Source organism: Lampetra fluviatilis, chromosome 59, assembly GCF_964198595.1.
Source record: "Lampetra fluviatilis chromosome 59, kcLamFluv1.1, whole genome shotgun sequence".
NCBI classification, from domain to species: domain Eukaryota; kingdom Metazoa; phylum Chordata; class Hyperoartia; order Petromyzontiformes; family Petromyzontidae; genus Lampetra; species Lampetra fluviatilis.
In genome coordinates this window covers 5,409,277-5,430,112 of record NC_136333.1, presented here as the reverse complement: position 1 = coordinate 5,430,112, position 20,836 = coordinate 5,409,277, and the positions used below count along the sequence as shown (strand labels likewise).

Sequence of the window (20,836 nt, the reverse complement as noted above, 5' to 3'; positions counted from 1 at the left end):
AAAACGTTAGACCCCGTTCCCCCGTCCAAAATATCGTCACTTGATTAATCAATCGCACCGATTATCGGTGGTGGAATCGATTACACGCGACTTAAATCGGATAGGCCTGCTGAAAACACCTGTGACGCGTTTGATGAACAAAGGCGTGGGATTTGTGGTGATTATCGAATTGAATCACGTGGGCAGAGTGCATTGTATTGCAATGTTAATTGTCAAGGGCACAAATTATTGTGGACTTGAGGTAATTATGGCTGAAAAAATGACGTCATTGGTAAATTATCGGGGTAAAAAAAAGCACGTGGGCATTGATAATAATTATTGGGTTAAATCACGTGGGCATTGGTAATAATTATTGGGTTAAATCACGTGGGCATTGGTAATAATTATTGGGTTAAATTACGTGGGCATTTGTAATAATTATTGGGTTAAATCACGTCAGCGGAGTATTGTATTCCAGACCCCCCCCCCCCCCGTTGTTTCCCGCGCAAATGCAAGGCGGCACGTGCACGTGACGTCACGACCCCCCGTGCACGACCCCCCCCCCCCTGTGCACGACCCCGCCCCCCCCGTGCATTGCCCCCCCCCGCACAGCCCTGCGTTAACCTCGCCGCCTGCCCTCATTAATTCTCGGCATTAGCGCGGGAGGGGGGGGAGGGATGAACCGCGCTCGGTAATTTCCGTCAGCCAATCGGATCGCGTCAACCGCCGCTCGCGGTGACCTCACCGCCCAGTCGCGGCGCGATTTTAAATCGTACAACGTATGGGCGAGGCAGCCTCGGGCCGATCGGCTCGGTCGCTCGGCTTATCCGCTCTGTGAAATCTACGCGGCATCACCGCCGCGTCGTCACGTTTTCCCTCCGCCGTGCTCCGGCTCGTCCCCCCCGCCCCGCCCCCCTCCCCACCGCCAGCCGCGGCCGCATCACCGCCGCGGCTCGCGGTGATAAGGCGAGCGGGGAAAGTAGGGCCCTGAGGCCTGGGGCCCCCGCGCGTACGGGAATCGCGAATTTAAGGCGAATTTAGTTGAAGCGTCGCCACCGATGCCATTCGCGCTCAAGTAGGGCGACGTAAGAAGACTCGGACACCGCCGGAGCGTCGCGTTTGAAGGTAATTGCGTTGTAAAATGACCGCGCTATAGCTGTAACAGAGGCTTACGATGATACGGTATTCATAAAGAGCCTGGCGGCAAGTAACGTATAATTCCTGGAATATAAAGCGAACTTTAATAAAGAAAAGTATGTTTCGTTGCCTTTAACTTCCTCACGTGTCGTGGTTTCTTTTACGTAACGCCGAGTCGTCTCGATGTCGATTAATTTGTGAATTCGTTGTTTGAGGCCTTCGCCGGAGTAGGTTGGGCGGCCCTGCCGGGTCGGATCGCTTCTTGCGCAGGTAGGAAAACTATCCGAGCAGCGGGGTCTGAGCGATACCCCGAGGGGCCTGCTCTTAATGCTCTTGTTTATTTGTGAACATTTTACAAGATTAACAGGTTTTAAAACTACAACAAGTATATTGTACATGAACAACAATACAGGTAAACGGATAGTCGTCATCACCAGCACTGCTTCGTGAACATCCTTCCCCAAACAGACATTGACCAAACACTTTAATCTAATACATAAGCGCACTCTATTAGAAGGTAAATGCTTAAACGGATAAACAGGATACGTTAATGGGTAATAACCATTGCGTTTGGGATTATGTTTGTATTTGCTCAGACAGTTTTCAATCCACAGCTTTGGTTAGGGCACTCACCATGCCGGTCGCGGGGTGGGTTTGGTGGTTTGTCAACGTTTATTTTTCTCGCCTGTTTGTCGTTTGTATATATTGTTGCGTTCCCTTTATGTATCAAACATGCTTGGTATTTCCTACATCATCACTTCACCAGCTCGCGCGCTGACCAGCGCGGTGAAGTATGGCCAAATGATCCTTCAGTGGATTGACATCGAGGCCCCCCCCCCTTGTATTGCTTACGCGACTTTGTTTCGTGCGGTGTTTAGGGGCCATTGAGCGGCTCACAATAACAAAAACTTTTAAAAAAGCGATTCATTGTCCAGGTTGTACATCCCGAAATACTGTACCTGTCGTCGGTGTTTTTTTTATCTCCCCCTTGTGTTTTCGCCATATTTATAAAGGTCGCGTTTGCATGTACAGTAATGTCTGGTGTTTATAACTGGGTTAATTCGCCTATTGCGTGGGAAAATCGCCTGCCGTGTTTTTGTACCGTCGATTATTTCCGAGCCCACTTTTTGAAGATTGTTGCCCCCCCCCCCATACCATGCCTCATGGTGGGGTGGCTGATAAACCCGATTTAGACGAGTAATCCGACTAATCGGTGGAGTAATCTTTTGCTTAAATGGTTGGATTGGCCAACTGTCAAAAAAATGTGCAGTTACAATCAGAAATGTTTATACTGGAGGAAATCCGATGAGCTATCAAGCTCTTTGTCACAGGCGTCCAGTCGTGGTGGGCAAAACGTTACAACAACCAATACAAAAACACGATGGGAGTGCGTATTATAGGAAGGGTACACATTGACAATTGGTTGCAGCTTCTGTAGCCCCGTGTACTTAAATTTATAAGTGCCATGATTTTTATTAGCCATCGGTGTCCTTTGAACCAGGTGATAGCCCCATTGAGTTGTATTTGTCCCATTGTCAGTTACACTTATCTTGAGTCAAACTTTGGAGCCTTTGTTATATTCAATTTTCTTGCAAATCATATCTGTAGTTATTATCGTCACTGCCATCATCCTCATCACCTGCTGTGTATTCCACGACCAAAAAATACAGCAGTGTGTCTGTAAACACGGAGGACTGATTAAAAATGAAACCGCATCATTATTGTTAAATAAAGATGTTGGCAAGAGCAGGTCACGGTAATTTCATGAAAAATAATTTGACAATTAAAAAACAACACGCCAATGTACTTCCAAAAGATGTCTCTCAATTGCTGCTGTGCATTGCTTGCTCTGAAAGGGATCAGAAATGTACATGATAAAGTCGGACAAATTGATAACTACGCTTAAAGAGCATTTTTCAGGGGAATGCTGGCAATTTAACAGAGACAGAAAAGAGTAACACAATGAGTAGGCTTGAGCGTGAGAAATTTGCTGAGGGGGTGGGATAAAGTTGATAGCCGGTGGGCTTGAGACCAGTGACGAAATAGCAGCCAAAGGATGGAAACGCCCAAGGGTCTGTGCGCGCACTTTGAGATGCGAACAGCAAGATCGGCTTGTGTGCAGGAGTGACGTGGATTTGGCATTGCAAGACCACGAGGAATGGCGCTGTGTTGGAGGCCTGCATTGAGCAGTGTATAAAACCATGGCTGTTTACACTTGTCTACCCTTGAGTCACCAGAATTGAGCGAGTACAGTTATTGCCTAATGGACCGGACTTTACGTCAAGAAAGGCCCCATCCCCATCGCGCGATTTTGCGAAAGGGCAAAAATAGCTGTGTGAAGAAGACCATCCCCTGCCACAGAGGTGTGGAATGTCCACAATTGGCGAAGAGTGACTAATGTAAGGGGCAGACGAACTCGTCATAACAGTACATGAAGTAACAGATTTACGTTTCAGGCAGTGGGCCCTCCTTCAGAGCAGAGCGAAATGGCAGAGCATATCTCTGGCGTCTCTTATATAGGTTATATTTTGAGATCGAACTTTGCACAATGTGGCCCTGAGAAAACTGTAACATTTACAAATGAACACTAAGAGTTTCGTTTTTAAAAACAGCATTTATTGACATTTTTATAACCCATAGAAAACAATGGGGTGGAGTGGCAGCGCAGTGAGTAACACGCTGCGATTCTCGGCCACGACTAAAATCAGTGGCGAGTGATATATGAACCCGTCCTGACCGCGCGCCCTCCCTTCAACCCCATACTCACCAGTGACTAGAACTGTGGTAAATTTAAATAGGCACCCATGACTGACAACGCATGTAGATGCTTTCAGAAATGGATGAACACGGGGCTATGAATCATTTACATTAGTCAAGAATAAATAATGGAGTATAAATAATGGAGTGACAGCCAAGGATTGGAATGCATGACAGCACGTCCACCGAGGCGATGGAGTATACAGGTGCTGGGTGGATTTTTACATCACGGTCATGAGAGGTGGGTGGTGTCTTCGGGAGGTCTTCATCCAGCTGTGGATTGACTGGTTCATGATGGATGATTTTTCGAACACGTAAGAATGCATTTATCTCGAAGCTACAAAGACGCCCACATTGAGGGTGCGTTTGTTTTTATTTTAAGAACTTATAGTGTGGGAGAGCGGAATTTTTTTTGTTCCCAGTGGCTGACCTGCGAGTTGAGTCACCTTTTGCTGTAATGAATGCGTGGTTTCTATTAATAGTGAAGGGGGACTGGTGGAAACACTTTTTGCTTGTCGTCAGGAGCGTGGGCCAGAGGTCGCAACCGGGTACCCGATACCTGGCTACCCCGTACCCAGCCGGGTATGGGTACCCGTTTGCGACCCTGGTGCGGCGGGGTACGGGTAGACTGTGAGTCACGGTGAGTAACTGTTTGTCACTCATTTCCCAACGTCTTGTCTCTTCTCACAATTCAAGTTCCTAGAATCAACCCACCCGCGCCTGCAACATTGCTTCATCCCAGAGGTCGCAATCGGATACCCGTACCCAGCCGGGTATGGGTAGGGTATGGGTACGGCCGGGTACGGGTACCCGTTTGCGACCCTGGTGCGGTCGGGTACGGGTAAGGAATCAAAACCCGTTTGCGACCTCTGGCGTGGGCTTACGGAGCCAGGCGAGGCGACATGGCCACCAGAACTCAAGATCAGTGTCCTTTCTCTCACCCTTCTGAATTTTCCAGTCACCTCAGGCAGGGTTGGGGGGAGGGTTAAACTCCGAACCGGGTCCTTGGAACAACTGCCACGAGCAGGTAGGAGACATACCTAAACGTGTTTTATACTATTTTCTCTTTTTATTTAATTGGAGTCATTTGTCAGAATATTTTCTCTTTAACGGCCACTAACTTGGGTTCGAGGGATTCCGCCGCGGTGTAATGGTTGGCACTCTGGATGTCACCGGTTTGATTTCGGCACTCTCATTGAAGCGATCGGCACGTTTTTAAATCCCCACATATAAATAGGAACGCCACAATTGTTCGATCGGCAGGTCAAGCGTGGTGGGGTAAAGTGTAGGTCCTCCCAACCCTTCCAAGACATTTGGCCCTCGTGGAAGAGCCACCACAGAGGTGCTCTATTCTAAACTGCAGAGGCCCTTCTGCCAGCAGTGAAATGAGCAAGAAATTGCAGGGCTACACCTTTATCTCTTTACGTTGCTGTGATTCTCACATTGCGTTTACAATAGCGTCTTGATTCTGGATCAATCTATGCATTTTTTATTTGTTTGAGCATATTGAGATTTTGAAACGCATAAATATTTATCAATCATATTGATTTTTTTCAAATCACTAATTGTATAGAATGAAAGGGTGAAGAGGAAACCTGGCAAGGGTGATGGACACCCCACTCTTTTTCATGGCGTCTTGATGTAGTTGCACATAGACGCCAAATATTTAGAAATTGTATCGTGACTCAACCCACTGGTGCCATCGCTGTGTGTCACTCCTGGTTTCCATTTGAACAAGGTAATAATTGACCAAAGAACACAAAACAGCACGTGCAGAATTCCAGTTGAACGTGGTCAATATTTTGGCCTCAAAGCCATGGCCCTGTCGCAGTATTTGGCGGATGTCTTGTTTGGGACGCTCGTGATGATAACGCTGTACAGCACGAAGTAACGTTTTTTCACTTAAGACTGCAGTTTACGCCATAGCCAAACTCAAGGTTATTTGAATACAAGTTGTAAATGAATGCGCAGATGGAGGTATCACTTTACCCGATGTTTAGCTGACGTCAGATTTAAGTAGAAACTTTCCCCCTTTAAAGTTTTACACTTCTTTTAAATCTCAGCTCCCACTCCGGTGTCATTTGTTGTGGCTGGTGTCGTGTATTGCTTATCGCGATTTGGGGAACACGAAATTGGTTTTGAGCCACGGTGTCTTGTCTGTACATTTTTCTTGTAACTGCGTGCAAAACTTCTAATAATTCAAACTGATCCACGACACGCACTCGTGAACGAAAGCCTCGCGTGGGTCAGCTCAGCCTTAAACGTTGCGCCTGGGGCAGGTAGTACGGCATTGGTAGAGGTGTGGGTGAATGGAGACCTAGCGAGTCGCTGCCTCCCAAATCATTTATTCAGTCGTTGGCACTTGATATTTGCGCCGTTCCGTTAGCGCGAGGTCATCGGCGGAGGTGCGATGTTTTCCTGACGATTGTAGTCCGCACTAATTTCACAGTGGGGGGGGAGAAATGTTTCTTTCTGATTTTACCCAATCAGATGATAAATTTGAGTTTTTCTTTATTGAAAAATTTGGACCATGACTGGCACATGTGGCCTAACTCTTTGTTTTTAATGTTACAGATCCTTAGCGTCCACTGTGAAGTGGTATGCTGCATATGTTTGGTACATACACATCCGCATTAATTAGCCAGTGCGGCTGCGAACTTTTGCCAGTCGCACGGTCGTGAAGACCTTTTTAAAGGCGCTCGCTAACGGCAGCCATCCCAACAGCCCTTCCAGGCTGCAGGAGATCGCCGATTAAATAATCGCATTCTGGTGGAATTGCTTCGTTGATGACGTACAATATATTCCTCAGTGATGCATAACTCGTGTATTTGTTTGTGGTGATGTTTTTGGTTGTTTTAAGTGAACCTTCAACCGGAGTCATTTCAAATACCTGTTGAACAGGTGTGTGTGTGCTTGCATGCGATGTATATTGACGCTGAATAGCAACTGATGCACACACACCTGCCCCAGGTGCGTCATTATCAACCTCCTGAAAGTAGTGCAGCTAAAGTTAAATGCCACCAAAAAAACTCCCTGTTCCTAACACAGGACATTCCAGTGTGTAAATGATGTGTGTGTATGGTGGTCTGTGGGATGCGGTTAGCGCGCCACGCTACTAACCCAGTGACCCCGAGTTTTATTCCCCGCTCACTGCCAACACCAGTGACTATTATCTGAACCAGTCCTGGGCCTCCCCTAGGTCGACTCAGCCTCAAATCAGTAGCTGGTGTGGTGTGTAGTAAACATCAGCGCCAGGAAGCCAAAGGCACCCGGGCTCTCTGCTAGCCACTCACCCCCCTCGTGTGCTGTGCCGGTCCTTAATAGGTTCTCGCTAGTAGCACTTGCCCCTATAGTCTGTTAAGGCTATACGAGGAATCTTTATCATTTGTGGTATGTGGAGCCTGTAGTATTTGTGCACTGCTATGAACCTGGTGACTGACCCATGTGCGAATCCGTTTGCTGTGCTGGCCTTCATAGGTGCCTGCAAAGACCTACGTTGGTTTTCACGCTTAACTGCCGGCAACATCAAGACCTAAGCTGATTTCTTGTAGAGGCTTTAAAGAAATATTACAGCGCCCTTTAAACCCAACGTCGGAGGTGAATCCTCGGTACCCAAGCTGCGTTTAGCAATGACGATGAGATGACGTGGGTCGTTATTGCTCGAGCGATGTGAAGTGGGGTGGGTTTAGTCCAACTATTATTGGAGGAGCCACGTGCGCGATGACCTCTTGTAGAAGGTGAGGGACACGGGAGTGCTGCAACTCATTTGCACGTTGGCCTGGAAAACTGTGGCAGAAATAAAAATTCGCCCCCCTCCCTCCCGCTTCCTCTGGTAATGAAAAACTTATTTAAGTCATGAAATATAATGCTGTTTTTTTATTTTATCTTTTGGATATTTCCCCAGTTTTTATCCCGGTTGTGCTCTTGATGTCGTGTCACGAGACTAATCAATTCGGAACTCTCTTGGTGCAGTGTCACCCTTGTTTAGAGAACATTTTGAGTAGCGTGGTTAGCTTTGTACGGTGAAAAAAAAATGTTCAACAAAGTGGCTGTCACGGAACTACTTCTAAAATTCCTTCAAGTGACCATTGTTACGCACTAGGGGGCAGCACTTTCATACAGGTATTGAGAAATGTTAATTTTATGAAACTCAAACGCATATTTTTATTTCTCAAAGCTGGAATTTAGCCAAATTCGGTGTTTTGTGTGTGTGTGCTACACCTTGCGCAATTCGAGTAACATTTGTGAAACTTTGTAATAAAAAAAAATCTAGTGCAGGCTGGAAATAAGTAAGGGTAAGGATGCAGCCTGCACATTCTTTTCAGTCTTGTGTGACTTCTTCATCATTGTCGCCCTTAGGCAGTGCCAGTCTGTGCCTCTACAGTGATCGGGGCGGGCTTGTCCACACGAAGCCGCCGAGACATAAAAGCGTCGGTAAGTAATAACGTCCATACTCTACCACAATTGATACGCTGATGCTTAATGCGATTTAATTGACATTGACGTGACTGTGGATAATTCCGTTCTGCGATTAGTATGCATGCATGTTGAACTTCATATTCATACCTTTACATAGCCAACCGTGCTACGTACGGTGCGCGGGGGAAAGGGCAACAATCTAAGCACGTAAAAAAAACGTTCTAACTAATTGAATTTTTAAAATCTGAACTTGGGCGGCGCTTTTCTCGGCAGGCAGCAGGGCGGCGAGGCGAGCGATGGCGCAAGAAGCGAACCGCTCGCAGGGCCCCATGCTGTGCACCATGGGCTGCGGTTTCTACGGGAACCCACGCACCAACGGCATGTGCTCCGTGTGCTACAAGGAGCACCTGCAGAGGCAGAACGCTGGCGGCAGACTCAGCCCCACAGGTAAAGTGCGGTGGCCGCGTCGGTGACCTGCGCTAGGGAGGCTTGAGCGACGCGACGAATCGCTTCTTGTGTTGACGGGACGGCAGATGGACTCTGCGAAGCATTTTTATTTTTATTCGAACTCTCACTCGCATGGGTTGTTACAGAATTATGAAGTCTTTTTTGTAAATGTTCACCGCTGAAGATTTGCACACTGCCACACATTCTATAATTACACCACTAGAGATTCACACCCCCTGTGTATTTTATATTCGCACCACTGTAAATTCACATGACTGAATAGTCGCACGACGATGATGATGATGATGATCATGAGTTGGATGGCTTCTGTCACGCCATACCGCGATAACTACATCCTTTAAGGACGTTGTGCAATGCTACAGAAGAGATGTGGCACACGAGTGCATCCTTAGTGATCTCTTAAAAGCCTCTCGCGTTGGTACAAGTCTAGCGCCATCGAGTAGACTGCTCCGTGCTGCGGGGACCAGTCGCGCAGAATGCACAATAGGAGACGCAACTCTTCGATTTAAAGCTTTCGTGACTGCAGGGATTCATCTTCTTGGTTCTTTCGGTAAAGTCATGTAGAAGGGAAATAATAAAATAATACAAATATAACATAATAAAATAATTCTCACGACGTTTCGGCCACAACGCAAGCAGCCGTCCTCAGGTGAAGACCAGGTCTGTCGGAGACAGCGTCGTGGCCGAAACGTCGTGAGAATTGTATTTTATTATGTTTTATTTTTATTATTTTATTATTTCCCTTCTACGTGACTTTACCGAAAGAACCAAGAAGAGACACAACTCGTTTATTTCTTTTGCGAATTTTTCGGCTCCCCGGTCGGTTTCCCCCGCCGCGTCTGACTCTGCTTTTATCGCAGCGCGTCTCGTCCCCTCGTGTTTATGTTGGGTCAGGGGTCGGCGACCTGCGTGCGGCTATTTTTATGGACCGCTTTGTGGCGTTATTCATGCTCGTTGTTGTGCTTCTTGGCATATTGAGTTTTATACTCTTGGTTTTTTCGCTAAAGTCGCGTAGGTAAAAAATGAAATTTAAATTAATAAACATAAAATAATTTTAAAAAAATCACGACGTTTCGGAGGCAACACAAATCTCTGTGATGACGGAGACTTGTGTTGCCTCCGAAACGTCGTGATTTTTATTAATTTTAATTTCATTTTTTGCCTACGTGCTTTACCGAAAAACTGTGAATCGTTGCAGTCACGAAAGCTTCAAATCTAGAATGAATATTGAGTTTTTTTATCGAATTATTTTGGTTGTCGGCCCCTTTGCTCGGTGTACAATTATATACTTTCAACACTAGATCGCACCACCCTACAGTCCATAATCGCACCAATGTCCTTTCGAGTCTATAGATTACATTTCTATTGAATCGTACCTCCCTAGGTTTTGCAAATTTGCACCACTGTGCAGGAACGTGTCGATTCCAAAACCAAATCATGACTACGGATCGTAATGACTTTAAGGCAGGCCTGAATCATTACATTCTTTTGGCTAGGTGTGTAGCAATGCTTTAATTATCAAGTTCATGATGCATGCATCAAAGTGCATTTTGTAAGTTTGTATATTCTTATTTATTAGAAGTGTATGCAGGTGATTTGTTAATGTTAAACCTAATGAAGAGAACAATACGGTACAAACGAGACAAGCATTCTCTTCCAAATGATCGAATCGCACCCCTGAAATGCTGTAAGTTTAACACATTCCTGCGGAGGGAGCTGGTAGGAACGTTGGGTTGCTCGGTCAATGGCCAGGGTCAACGGCGGCGTGGTGTATTCCGCAAATATGCCCGACTGTGAGGGCGGGCACAAGCCGGCGTGAGTAGGTTAAACGTTGAGTTTTATAAGGGCACCACGGGGTGACCAGCCCCTCCCCACCCCCCACCCAGCCCCTCCCATTTTTGGATGCACGACGGATGGACACAATAATCCCCTGTGGGCTGGTGTAACCAGGAGGTTCCTACCAGTATAAAGTCTCTTGAGTTCTTGTCACTGTTCTACTGTTTGCATTCTGTCACTTTGCATTCGCTTTTGCGTTCAGTCACTGGCGCTCCATCTCTTTTGTTCCATTACTTACAATCCATAACTTTGCGTTCCCATCGCTTTTTTTCTGATTAATGTGGACTCGCACCCCCTTGAAGCCACAAGTCCCGGGAACAGCGGTGCAGTCGCGGTCGCTCAAGCAGCGGCCGACAGCCTCGCATCGTCGACGGCAACCGTTGCCGTGGCAGCTGCGGTTTCGTCGCCTTCATCGGTCGCTCCAGCGACGAGTGGCAGTGCCTCTCCGTTGCCAGCCCCATCACCATCGCCATCTTCAACGTCATTGTCATCTGCTGCCGCCGCCACTGCCGCCTCTTCAGCGGTGATGACTGGCACCGCCATGGCAACGGCAAACATGATGGTGACGGCGGCACGGGGGGAAGGTAGCCCTGCCACGACACCGACGCCACAACAGGAGCCCTCGCAGGCGGAGGCTCCCTCACCCGGGGTCTTTGGTTCTCCCAGCAGGTGGGCACGGGCAGTTGGCGCTGCCAAGTCGGTTGGGCGATGAGGGGCAAAGCGGGTAGAGGGGTGGGGACGTTGAGCGGTGTGGGTAGGGGAGGGGTGAATGGGATGGGCACTGCGTAAATAGTTGGGGTGATTGAGAGAGATTGCGCAAGTAATAGTGAGATGGTGATTTGGTGGGTGAGTCGGTGATTGAGTGGTCGAGCGCCGGTGGACGAGGTGAGTAGATTAATATTTTAGAAAAATTTGAATAGGTTCTACCCTTTCCGGCAATACAGCAGGTGTTAAGATGTTCAAACATCAAATAGAAACCTTTTGCAAGGAATCGTGTCCGTCGTTAACCACACGCGTACTTGTGGTGAACATGGAAACAAATATGCGCTGATAATAAGTGGCATTGTATTTGAAACTGATCCGCCCTCTTTAGGGCCTAGTCTCACCAGTGTCGGACCAGAGAATGCCAAATGGCGAACAGTACAAAGGCAATGCACTTTCAGAGCATTTATAGCTTGGTGAGCAAAATGGGACCTTTTTTACCAGTACTAGATTAATAGTGCGAGTTGGTAAAGTGGTGAGTAGATGGATTAGTAGGTGATTTGAGTGGGTGGGTAGAGTTAATAGGTGAATATTTATATGTGATTTATTGAGATGGTGAGGGGGTGATTTGGTAGTTGAGCGGGTGATTGAGAGGGTGTATGGGTGGGTTGGTAATTAAGTGGGTGGGTGACTCAACGAAAAGTGTGTGAGGTGTGCGAGTGACGACTCGTTGAGTAAGTGAGTGGGTGACTTGGTGAGCAGGCAGCTAGGCGAGTTGTTGATGCGTGTGTGAATGGGTGGGTGAGTGACGTTGCGTGGATGCCCTCTGCTGTGTTTGCAGCCCCATCACAAGCCAGCCCTCACCCGTCAGTTCCCGCATGACGGCCATGACCCTGGTGGCTGACGGCGAGGACGTGGTCACCACCGACCAACCTGTGGCCGCCACCACCTCCGCCGACCTCAGCGGTATTCTCGCTCGGCCGCACGCGCGCTCGCACGATCACACGTCTCCACGACAGCTCGGCTGCCGCCTTGGAATGTTTTCCACGGCAGAAGTTTAACCTTTTGTCATACGAAAATATAAATATTTACGAAGGTAGAGCGAGTTTAGATATCCGGCCGAGGGCATCGTCGAAAGCGGAATTAACCTTTGTCGTCCCGCTGGGAAAGTGAATATCAGGGGCGACGATTCGCGGTGTCTGCCGTTGTTGTACCTTTGTATTTTCAATTTCTTTTGTGCACCGTACGTTGGCCAACCGTGCTAATCGGAGGTGGAATTGGCACGGTTGCTTGACACGTTCCCAGTTGCAGCGCGGATTGTGTTTTTAGTAATCGTCACCACTCATGTATCGGGTACGATCCGCGTCGTCCGTGGGAAGTCCTCGATGCGGTTTGTGATTGCCCACTGCCGCAATGGCCATTGGAGAAAAACGGGTGGTGACGAAACCGAGCGTTCACGAGAGGTCGCGGGGACGGTCAATGGCGGTCTGTCGACGTCGCTCACTCTCGTGGTGGTGCACACCTCGCCGCACACCCGCAGCGTGCACCCTCGCGGATCTGGATGGCGCCGAGGGTTCGCCAGACGGCGCCGACAAGCCCCGGCAGCAGAAGAAGAACCGCTGCCACACCTGCAGGAAGAAAGTCGGCCTCACCGGTATGTGGCCGCCCTCCCTGCACGAGGGGCCCCGTGTTTGTCTTTGGTATTGTTTGCGTTTATTGTTTTTGTAAGTGCGTGTCGTCCTTCGTGTCTTTGTGTGCGTGTCTGCCTGTGTGTCGCTGGGTTTGACATACACAGGTGGTAACGCTAACCATTACGCCACCGCTACGCCTTCCAACCTGTGTTTAATTTACTGCCACAGCCAATATCAGTGACGAATATCTGGATTGGTTCTGAGCCTCGCCTATATCGATTCGGCCTAAAATTAGTTCTTTGCACAGTGCTGGCGACACCCCCCACCCCCTTGTACGCCATGCCTGGCTTAATAAGTGCTCGCAAATAGCACTTGCCCCAACAGTCTACACAGGGGATCTGACTCTTTGTGTGTGAGAAGTCGGTGACTTGAGTTCGATTCCTGATGAAGGGTAACACAGGTAGAGTATGTAATCTGAAACCTTGTTGTTGGTCGCTACTAGGTTGAGCCTTACTAAATGAGTGCTGACTGCACTACTACCACCACCACCTAGTGCTCTGTGCCATTCTTAAAAATGAAGTGCTTGCTCACAACACTTGTGTCTGTGTTCGTGTGTACTTAATGCACGGTTGAATTGTAAAGTTCAGACCCTCCAGATTAATAGTCAAATCATGCACAAATTTTATATCATATTAATTGCGTCAAAGATAATGAGAGGAATTAGATTTTTTTTAGTTCAGTTTTATTTTCGTGAATTAGTTTTATTCCACTGTGAACACGGGGCTCAAACTTCATGCATGGTGGCGGTGGTGGTTATGGTTCTCTAGCCAGTGCCATTGGTGGCAATTGCAGGAATGGTGATGGTGGTGGCGATTGATGTAATTTGGTGGTGGTCATGGTGAGTGGAGATTGTGGTTTCTGTATCACCGGTTGGGCATTACGGTTCTTATTTACACTTTTGCGTCCGTGCACATTCCCGCACCTGCCCTCTTGCTCACTCTCTTGCGCCCACATCGCTTGCTCGCCCACCTTACCTGTTCACCCACCTGCCCTCTCGCTCGCTTGCCCGTCCACCCGCCTGCTTGCCCCGCGCTCTCTCACTCGCTCGCCCACTTGCTTACTTGCTCACCCGCCCGCCCAGCAGGATTTGAGTGTCGCTGCGGGAACCTGTTCTGCGGCCTGCACCGCTACTCGGACAAACATGAGTGTTCGTACGACTACAAGTCTGAGGCGGCCGAGAAAATCCGCAAGGAGAACCCCATCGTAGTGAGCGAGAAGATCCAGAAGATTTGAAACGGTGGCGGCGTTGCCACCGGGTGGAGGCGGGGGGGGGGACGCACGCCAGGGGAACAATCGCACGTGCACCCGGGGGGGGCCAGGAGGACGAGTCGCGACCTCCTTCCTTCCGAGCCGCCTCCACCGATCACTCGTTATGGGGTGGTGGGAGGGAGTTGGTGGGGGTGGGGGGGAGGGAGGAGGGGTGGTGGAAGATGAGGGCCATTTCAGCCTGTCCTTCACCTCCTTGCGCTGGGGACACGTTTTGGTTTATTTTAAATTTTTTGTTTTTTTTTGACCGGCATGCATTACAAGGTGCCCAGGCATGCTCGCATTGGAATCCTTTGAAGATAATAAAGCGTCGAGGATGTTTGGCTTGTTCCCAACTATTACTTTCTACCCCCCCCTCAACTTTTATTCTTTGTTTTTTTTCTTTTCCTGTTGGTTTATTTTGAATCAAGTACCATCAGTTTTAAACAAATTTAAGTGAAACAGTGGGTTTGTTTCTGTTTTACGTCGCCGGAACACGCTTGTGTACGCGCCCGGTCGCCCACACCGTGACGGGAAGGGGCCTGGAGATTTGCCGACTGCGCGACTCCTTGCCGGGCCGTTTGCCCATGCGCAGCGTCGACCGAAAACTTGACTATTAAAAGGGGAAGAAGTGGGGGCCGCCTTGCGAACTGCAGGGGGCGTGGAGGAGCCCACGAACGGAGAGGCGCCATCATCGCGTGGAGCACTATCACCGGCCAGCTTTCACGCCAGCGTCCATCGATTTGTGCAACTCCCGCAGTTCGAAACAAATATCGCGTGGCTGGTGGCAAGGGAACGTTTTTAGCTCTGACGGCAAGCAGGGGGCTTGTGGCGCGCGTGAGGTCTGTCCGTCGGTTGCGGTGCTGTGAGAAATAAAGGACTTGCTCGCACATCTTACTTAACACGTTGCGGAATAATGCCCTGTCCCCCCCCCCCCCCCCCGCTGGAAGATGGAACGGTGATTGGCCAAGCAGCGGGGTCCTAGCATTAGGCAGTTTCACCAGCAGTTGCGATAATTAGCTCGTTAATACAAAAATAACTATGATAATCGAGTGATGAGCGAGATTGGGCTCTGTCCCATGCCCAACTCTCGCGGTTGTTCCTGCATGCGACAGACTTGTACATTTTTAGGCAGGCGGCGGTAACGATAGCAGTGAAGAGTACAAAGTTAATTACGGCAAGTGACAAACGAATAAGATAAACTATATCATGAATATTGGTTATAATGGCTTCAAGATTAGCAAATCTGTTGGACTCTGCTCCACGAGACGATCCGGTTGTGTGATAGTCGACGGCGAATCCTCTCTTTAGGTTTGGACGTCGGCACAACAGCCTAACGGTGTCTCCTTCCAAACCGGAGTGAGGCTCGCATGGATGGATTTTGTGTTTTTCCCCCCCCCTCCCACCCCCATTTAATTGGTCGTGTGATTTTCGTTTGTTTTTAAATTTGCTTGAAATGGAAATTCAGTGTACGTTATATATGTTATTAGTATAATACCCGCTGTGCTCTCGTCTATCTAAAAATCTGTCGTTTTCGAGTTTGTCCGCTGGAGGGGGGGGGGGGCGCCTAGAACGTGTCTGAAATGGGTCCGTGGCCCACCGTCTTTTCCCCGGGGTGGGGAGGGGGGTGGTAGAGGAGCGGCAGTCAAACCCGCGAGGCCGATTCGGCCACCCGGAGCCCCCCCCCCCCCCAGCGCTGCACACTCGCCAGCAAAGCATGGTGATGGACTCACCCGCCCACCTATGCGCTGTACCGGGGGTAAGTTTTGTTTGCGCTCGCAAACAGAACCCAACCCAGTTGGTATGCAAGGCTCGGCGGGACTGGCTCGTGTGTGTCCCAGGTGCTAGTTAAAGTGGCCCCTCAGGATAGAGTCATCCTCTATCCTGAGGGGCCACCTGCGTGGGATGGATCGGAAGGCATGGGCCAGATCGGCTCATAATAACGGAAGGAGGCTGCTCGACTTCTGTGCAGCCCATGGGCTTGTAATTACGAACACTCTGTTCCGCCATTTGCGCATCCACACCACATAGATGCATGCCGGGTCCAAGCAAGAACATCTGCTGGACTAATATAATTACAGACCAGTGGATGTGGGCCCATGTCCTTGACACCAGGACCTACCGTGGAGCTGATCTGCCCACTGACCATCGATTTGTCATCTGTAAGATGTGCCTACCATTCTTCTATTCTGGTGGTGGGTGTCTAATGAGGACCCAGTTCAAACCCACGTAGCCTGGTCTCAGCTAGCTGAGGACAGTTGCACGCAGGCATTTCAACATCGCTTGCAGCTGGGGTTCGCATTGTGCTACCCTGAGGCCGAGGGGAAATGGGTGAGGTGTAGGACTGCGGCTCATGCAGCTGCAATGGCTGCATTGGGTATGTGGTCCAGACCTCCCCAGAGACCCTGTCTGAAGGAGATGTTCTGGCTGGTTGAGAGAAAATAACAGACCCACTCCCATGTACAAAATCCAACATTGGAGAATGAGCCTTTGCTCTGGATCTGAGAGCCGTGTGGTGCTGCGAGGATGAGTGGTGGGGTGGGTTGCTGAGGAGATGGAATCTGCTTTGAAAGCCGGCAATCACAAATTGCTATTCCATCAGGTCACTTGCAGTCCCTTGCTTATCACCGTCCTTGAGAGAAAGAACGGAAAGCCGACCTCCAACCCCCAGGAACAGGTCTGCAGGTTTGCAGAGCATTTGAGTGAGGTCTTTGGGAGTGGAATTCCCTCAATCCAGACACCCTCGTGGGGCCAGGTGGGGACGACCCTGCTAGTGCGGCGGTGCCTCGTTGGCAGAAGAAGCCACCCCTTGTGAATGGTTGGCTTGGGTGCCATTTGTGGAGGAAGTGAGGGGCGATCCAAAGTCTGAGACCAGGAAAAGTGCCGGTCAGAGATGATCTCTCAAGCGAAATGCTGAGGGAGGGTGACATCTGTGTGCAGACTACCCTACATGATATCACAACTCTCTGGACCACAGGATGGGTCCAGACAGTCACTCAGGAGGAGTTTGATGTGCTGCTGCTGCTGAACCTGGTGTGTGCCACTAAGAAGTGGGTGGGGTCTTGGCATCGGTGCCACCAAAACTAAGCACCTGCCTGGGTATGTTGTGCCACCAAACACTCCATTCCCTCGGCTCCCCAATGGTGATGGAGCAGTTGTGGAGAGAGTGAAGTTTCCCGTACCTGGACAGTGCTTATGACCAGCTCCGGGTTCGACAGCAGAGGTCTCACTCCGCATCCGTTGGGCAGCATTTTAATCGGCTGTGCAATATTCCGTAGCAGCTACCTGGTCTGTCGCTCTTCATGAAGCTTCGGGTCTTCTTGGCCACAGTCATGCTATCCCTTCTCTGTGCTTGTGAAACGTGGACCCCTCTAATGGAATGCCAGCTATAAACATTCAGGCTGGCATGCCTACGATCCATCTTTTGTTTAATGTGAGGAGCTCACGAATCCTTGAAAATGTTGGACACATTCCCATCAGTGAGCTCCTCCGGCAGACAAGGCTGCGTTGTGTCCTGTAGCCCGCATGCGCAGCCACCACATGCCCAAGCAGCTTCTGTTTGGCCGCATAGAGGGGACTAAACGGGCATGACATGGGCTGGAGAAGAGATGGATTGATGCTGTCAGGGAGGATGTGGAGCTGTGTGGACTTGCCGACGACTGGTACCAGTTGTCAAGATCGGCTTCTGGAGGAGGCTCGTGAATGACGCTTCTGGGCAGTTGGAGGCAGTCGCCCTCCAGCAACAACGGAGGGTGGAGGAGCGACGCGCCGGGTGGCTAAAATGCAGCAAGTTGGCACCGTAAGGGGTACAGCTTTTGCATCTACCGGTCATTTGTCGGCTAACCCATGACACCTGAGTCTGTCCCGAGACCACGTGTCAGCGAGCCTTGGACACTTCACGTGGCCTCAGTGCACCTGGCCTGGCACCAGGCGCAGTGATGACGCCACCGTCACTTAGTGGCGAATTGCGGGTATTGGTGTCTGCATGTACCGTGTGCTAATAAGATTTATAAGAATACGCTAAACGTCCCCCCCAAGTCCCGTTGCGCTCTGTTCACACGTGGGGCTAAAGTGTGCCACGTTTGATTTAACTGCGCGTGACCCGAGTTTTGTTTTGTCCCCCTTGTCGACATTTGGGAATTTCTGCTGAATCCTAAGAACGTTTTACCCTAAATTTCGATTTAAAGCTTTCGTGACTGCAGGGATTCATCTTCTTGGTTCCTCGGTAAAGTCACATAGAATGGATATAATAAAATAATAAAAATAATACATAATAAAATAATTCTCACGACGTTTCGGCCACAACGCAAGCAGCCGTCCTCATGTGAAGAACAGGTCTGTCGATAAGACGGAGTCTGAATGACACGTCCTGGGCTTGGAGCGTCTATTTAAGTTGGGAGGACGCTCCAGGCCCAGGACGTGTCATTCAGACTGTCTTATCGACAGACCTGTTCTTCACCTGAGGACGGCTGCTTGCGTTGTGGCCGAAACGTCGTGAGAATTATTTTATAATGTTTTATTTTTATTATTTTATTATATCCATTCTACGTGACTTCACCGAAAGAACCAAGAAAACGTTTTACCCTTTGTGAGCAAGTGGAAGCTATGCTGTGGAAGGAGGTGGGAGGCGACGGGAGACGAGGAACTGTGAATTATCGACACGCGACCAGCTTCGGGGAGGGGCGCGAGATTGATGGGGAACGTAAATCTGTAAATCCACAACACCACCCCCCCGTCTGAGTTCACGCAGTGGTGCGCTCTTAATGTCTTGAAATAACATTAATCTTTTGCTGTGGGCGGACCTTTCCATTTCCAAGCATGGGGAAAGGGGGTGGGGTGGTTTGCTAAACTCTCACCACACTCGACCTGATCCTAGCCTCGGCTCCACCACCCCCTTCGCTCGCACCACCACCACTGTCGCTCAACGCATGCTCCTTAATTAACACTTGGCCAATTAAGGAGTGAGGATTCTGCCGGTGGGGGGTGTGGGGGGGGGACGATAGGAGATAAGGTTGTGGCAAAGTGCGCCTGTAGCGTGGGGAACTGCATGGCTTGGTTTTGGCCAGGTCTGGTTGGATAATGCGCGCGCGTGTTTGTGTGTTTGTGTGTGTGATGTGTCGCATGAGCTTGAGAACATGACACTCGGCAGTTCTTGCCCAAGCTACACGGGGCGTGCCTCCCATTCAGGTGCGATGGATTACATCGGACTGGGTGGGGGTACACCCCCACCCCCATTCTCTGTGTTTCTCTTGAAAGTTATTTTGATTTTAAATGTTCTTCGTATCTCAGCGCTCAGGTGGACCCGTAGGTCTATTTTCAATCACTTAACCATGTCCAGCATGTGTGGTCTTCTGGAGGAGGAAGAAACAACACGCAAGTATGCGCGCGGAATCATGCAAGCCACGGAGAGCACGTGTGTTGTTTGTGTGCGCACAGTGTGGGGAGCGGTGGCGCAGCGGTTAGCGCGCTGCTGCGCTACAAACCCGGCGACCCAAGTTCGATTTCCGCTCACGGCCAACATCGGTGACGATTATATCTGAACCGGTCCTGGGCCTCCCCTAGGTCGACTCAGCCTGAAATGAGTACCTGGTGCGATGTGTCAACATCGCCATTGGGGAGACAAAGGCGGCCGGGCGTGGTGCTGGCCACCCACCCCCTCGTGTGCCGTTCTGGCTTTCATAGGTGCTCGCTAACAGCACTTGCCCCTACAGTCTGTTAAGGCTACACGGGGTATCTTTGTCTTGTCTTGTGTGCGCACAGTAGCCTGATTGTAGCCACTGTCCTTGGGAGGATGAAAGCGTGGCCTTTTAAAGCTCCTGGCAGTAAAAACGGCTTTGCCAACCCACGTGTACCTGCATCACCCTGCATTTTGGAGTCCTCAGTGCAGCGTCGCCCTATTGCCCTGCGTTGACAACTCTGTACTTTCACTCTCGACTGACGACAGTTTTAAACGAATGAAAATTGGCCATGCTGTCCTCATTTTATGGCTAAAAGTTGCAAATTCGATCAAACTTAACCATCAGTTGAGCTCATCGGGGGATAATCTTTATAAAGTTTGATTTTTTTGAAGTTACGTCTGTCACTAAACTATCCAGATCTCGTCCCTAGTTATGGACAGATGGGGGGAACTAATCTCTTCGACAACTACAAACTTTTATCATTTTGTTTTCTTTTTGTTCATAGATTTGTATGAATAAAACAAATTATTTATGCTAGATAATCTGCTTTGTTGTTTTAGGCATCGTCTCGACAGTATATTGTACAAATTTTACGGTAATAAAGTGCTTTGAAAATTAGTTTTCACTTCGTATTGCTAAATAACGCGCCGCGTGTTGTGTCTGGTTTGAAACCAGCCAACAGACCCATGCTGTCATGTTTGGAAACCAACCAGAAGTGACATGACGAGCATTTTGTTTATTATCCTTCACCCCCCCTCCCCGTCTTCATTTCACATCGTTCACGCTTTCCAATTAGGGGTTTGTTTATCTGTTAAGGGTGATATGCGGGGGGGGGGGAGGGGGAGGCGCTGGAGTTATGCAACTCTCCTTAAGATGATCCAGTGTGAGCAAAGGCTGATCCAGATGTGGCGATTCAATGTGTCC

The 20,836-nt window shown here is 49.4% G+C and overlaps 1 protein-coding gene across 4 annotated transcripts; it reads left to right on the top strand.

The window, feature by feature from the left end:
* Nucleotides 1–918: 918 nt before the first annotated feature.
* LOC144950836 (AN1-type zinc finger protein 6-like) lies at nucleotides 919–20,530 on the top strand. Of its 4 annotated transcripts, none has more exons than XM_078880952.1 (7): nucleotides 919–1,104; nucleotides 8,233–8,307; nucleotides 8,570–8,739; nucleotides 10,899–11,265; nucleotides 12,140–12,264; nucleotides 12,839–12,952; nucleotides 14,071–20,530. In XM_078880952.1, the coding sequence occupies exons 3-7, from the start codon at nucleotides 8,589–8,591 to the stop codon at nucleotides 14,220–14,222; spliced, it is 909 nt and encodes a 302-aa protein (XP_078737078.1). In that variant the 5' UTR covers nucleotides 919–1,104; nucleotides 8,233–8,307; nucleotides 8,570–8,588; the 3' UTR covers nucleotides 14,223–20,530. The 4 variants fall into 4 exon arrangements, with proteins under 4 accessions (XP_078737078.1, XP_078737080.1, XP_078737077.1 ...); XM_078880954.1 differs by having other exon boundaries at nucleotides 8,566–8,739; nucleotides 14,074–20,530; XM_078880951.1 differs by having other exon boundaries at nucleotides 8,566–8,739.
* The last annotated feature ends 306 nt before the right edge of the window (nucleotides 20,531–20,836 follow it).

Coding starts and splice junctions, on each gene's coding strand:
- LOC144950836 (XM_078880952.1), top strand. CDS start 8,589: ATGGCGCAAGAAGCGAACCGCTCGCAGGGCCCCATGCTGTGCACCATG. Junction 11,266..12,139: donor GTCTTTGGTTCTCCCAGCAG/GTGGGCACGGGC, acceptor CTGTGTTTGCAG/CCCCATCACAAGCCAGCCCT. Junction 12,265..12,838: donor CACCTCCGCCGACCTCAGCG/GTATTCTCGCTC, acceptor GCACACCCGCAG/CGTGCACCCTCGCGGATCTG.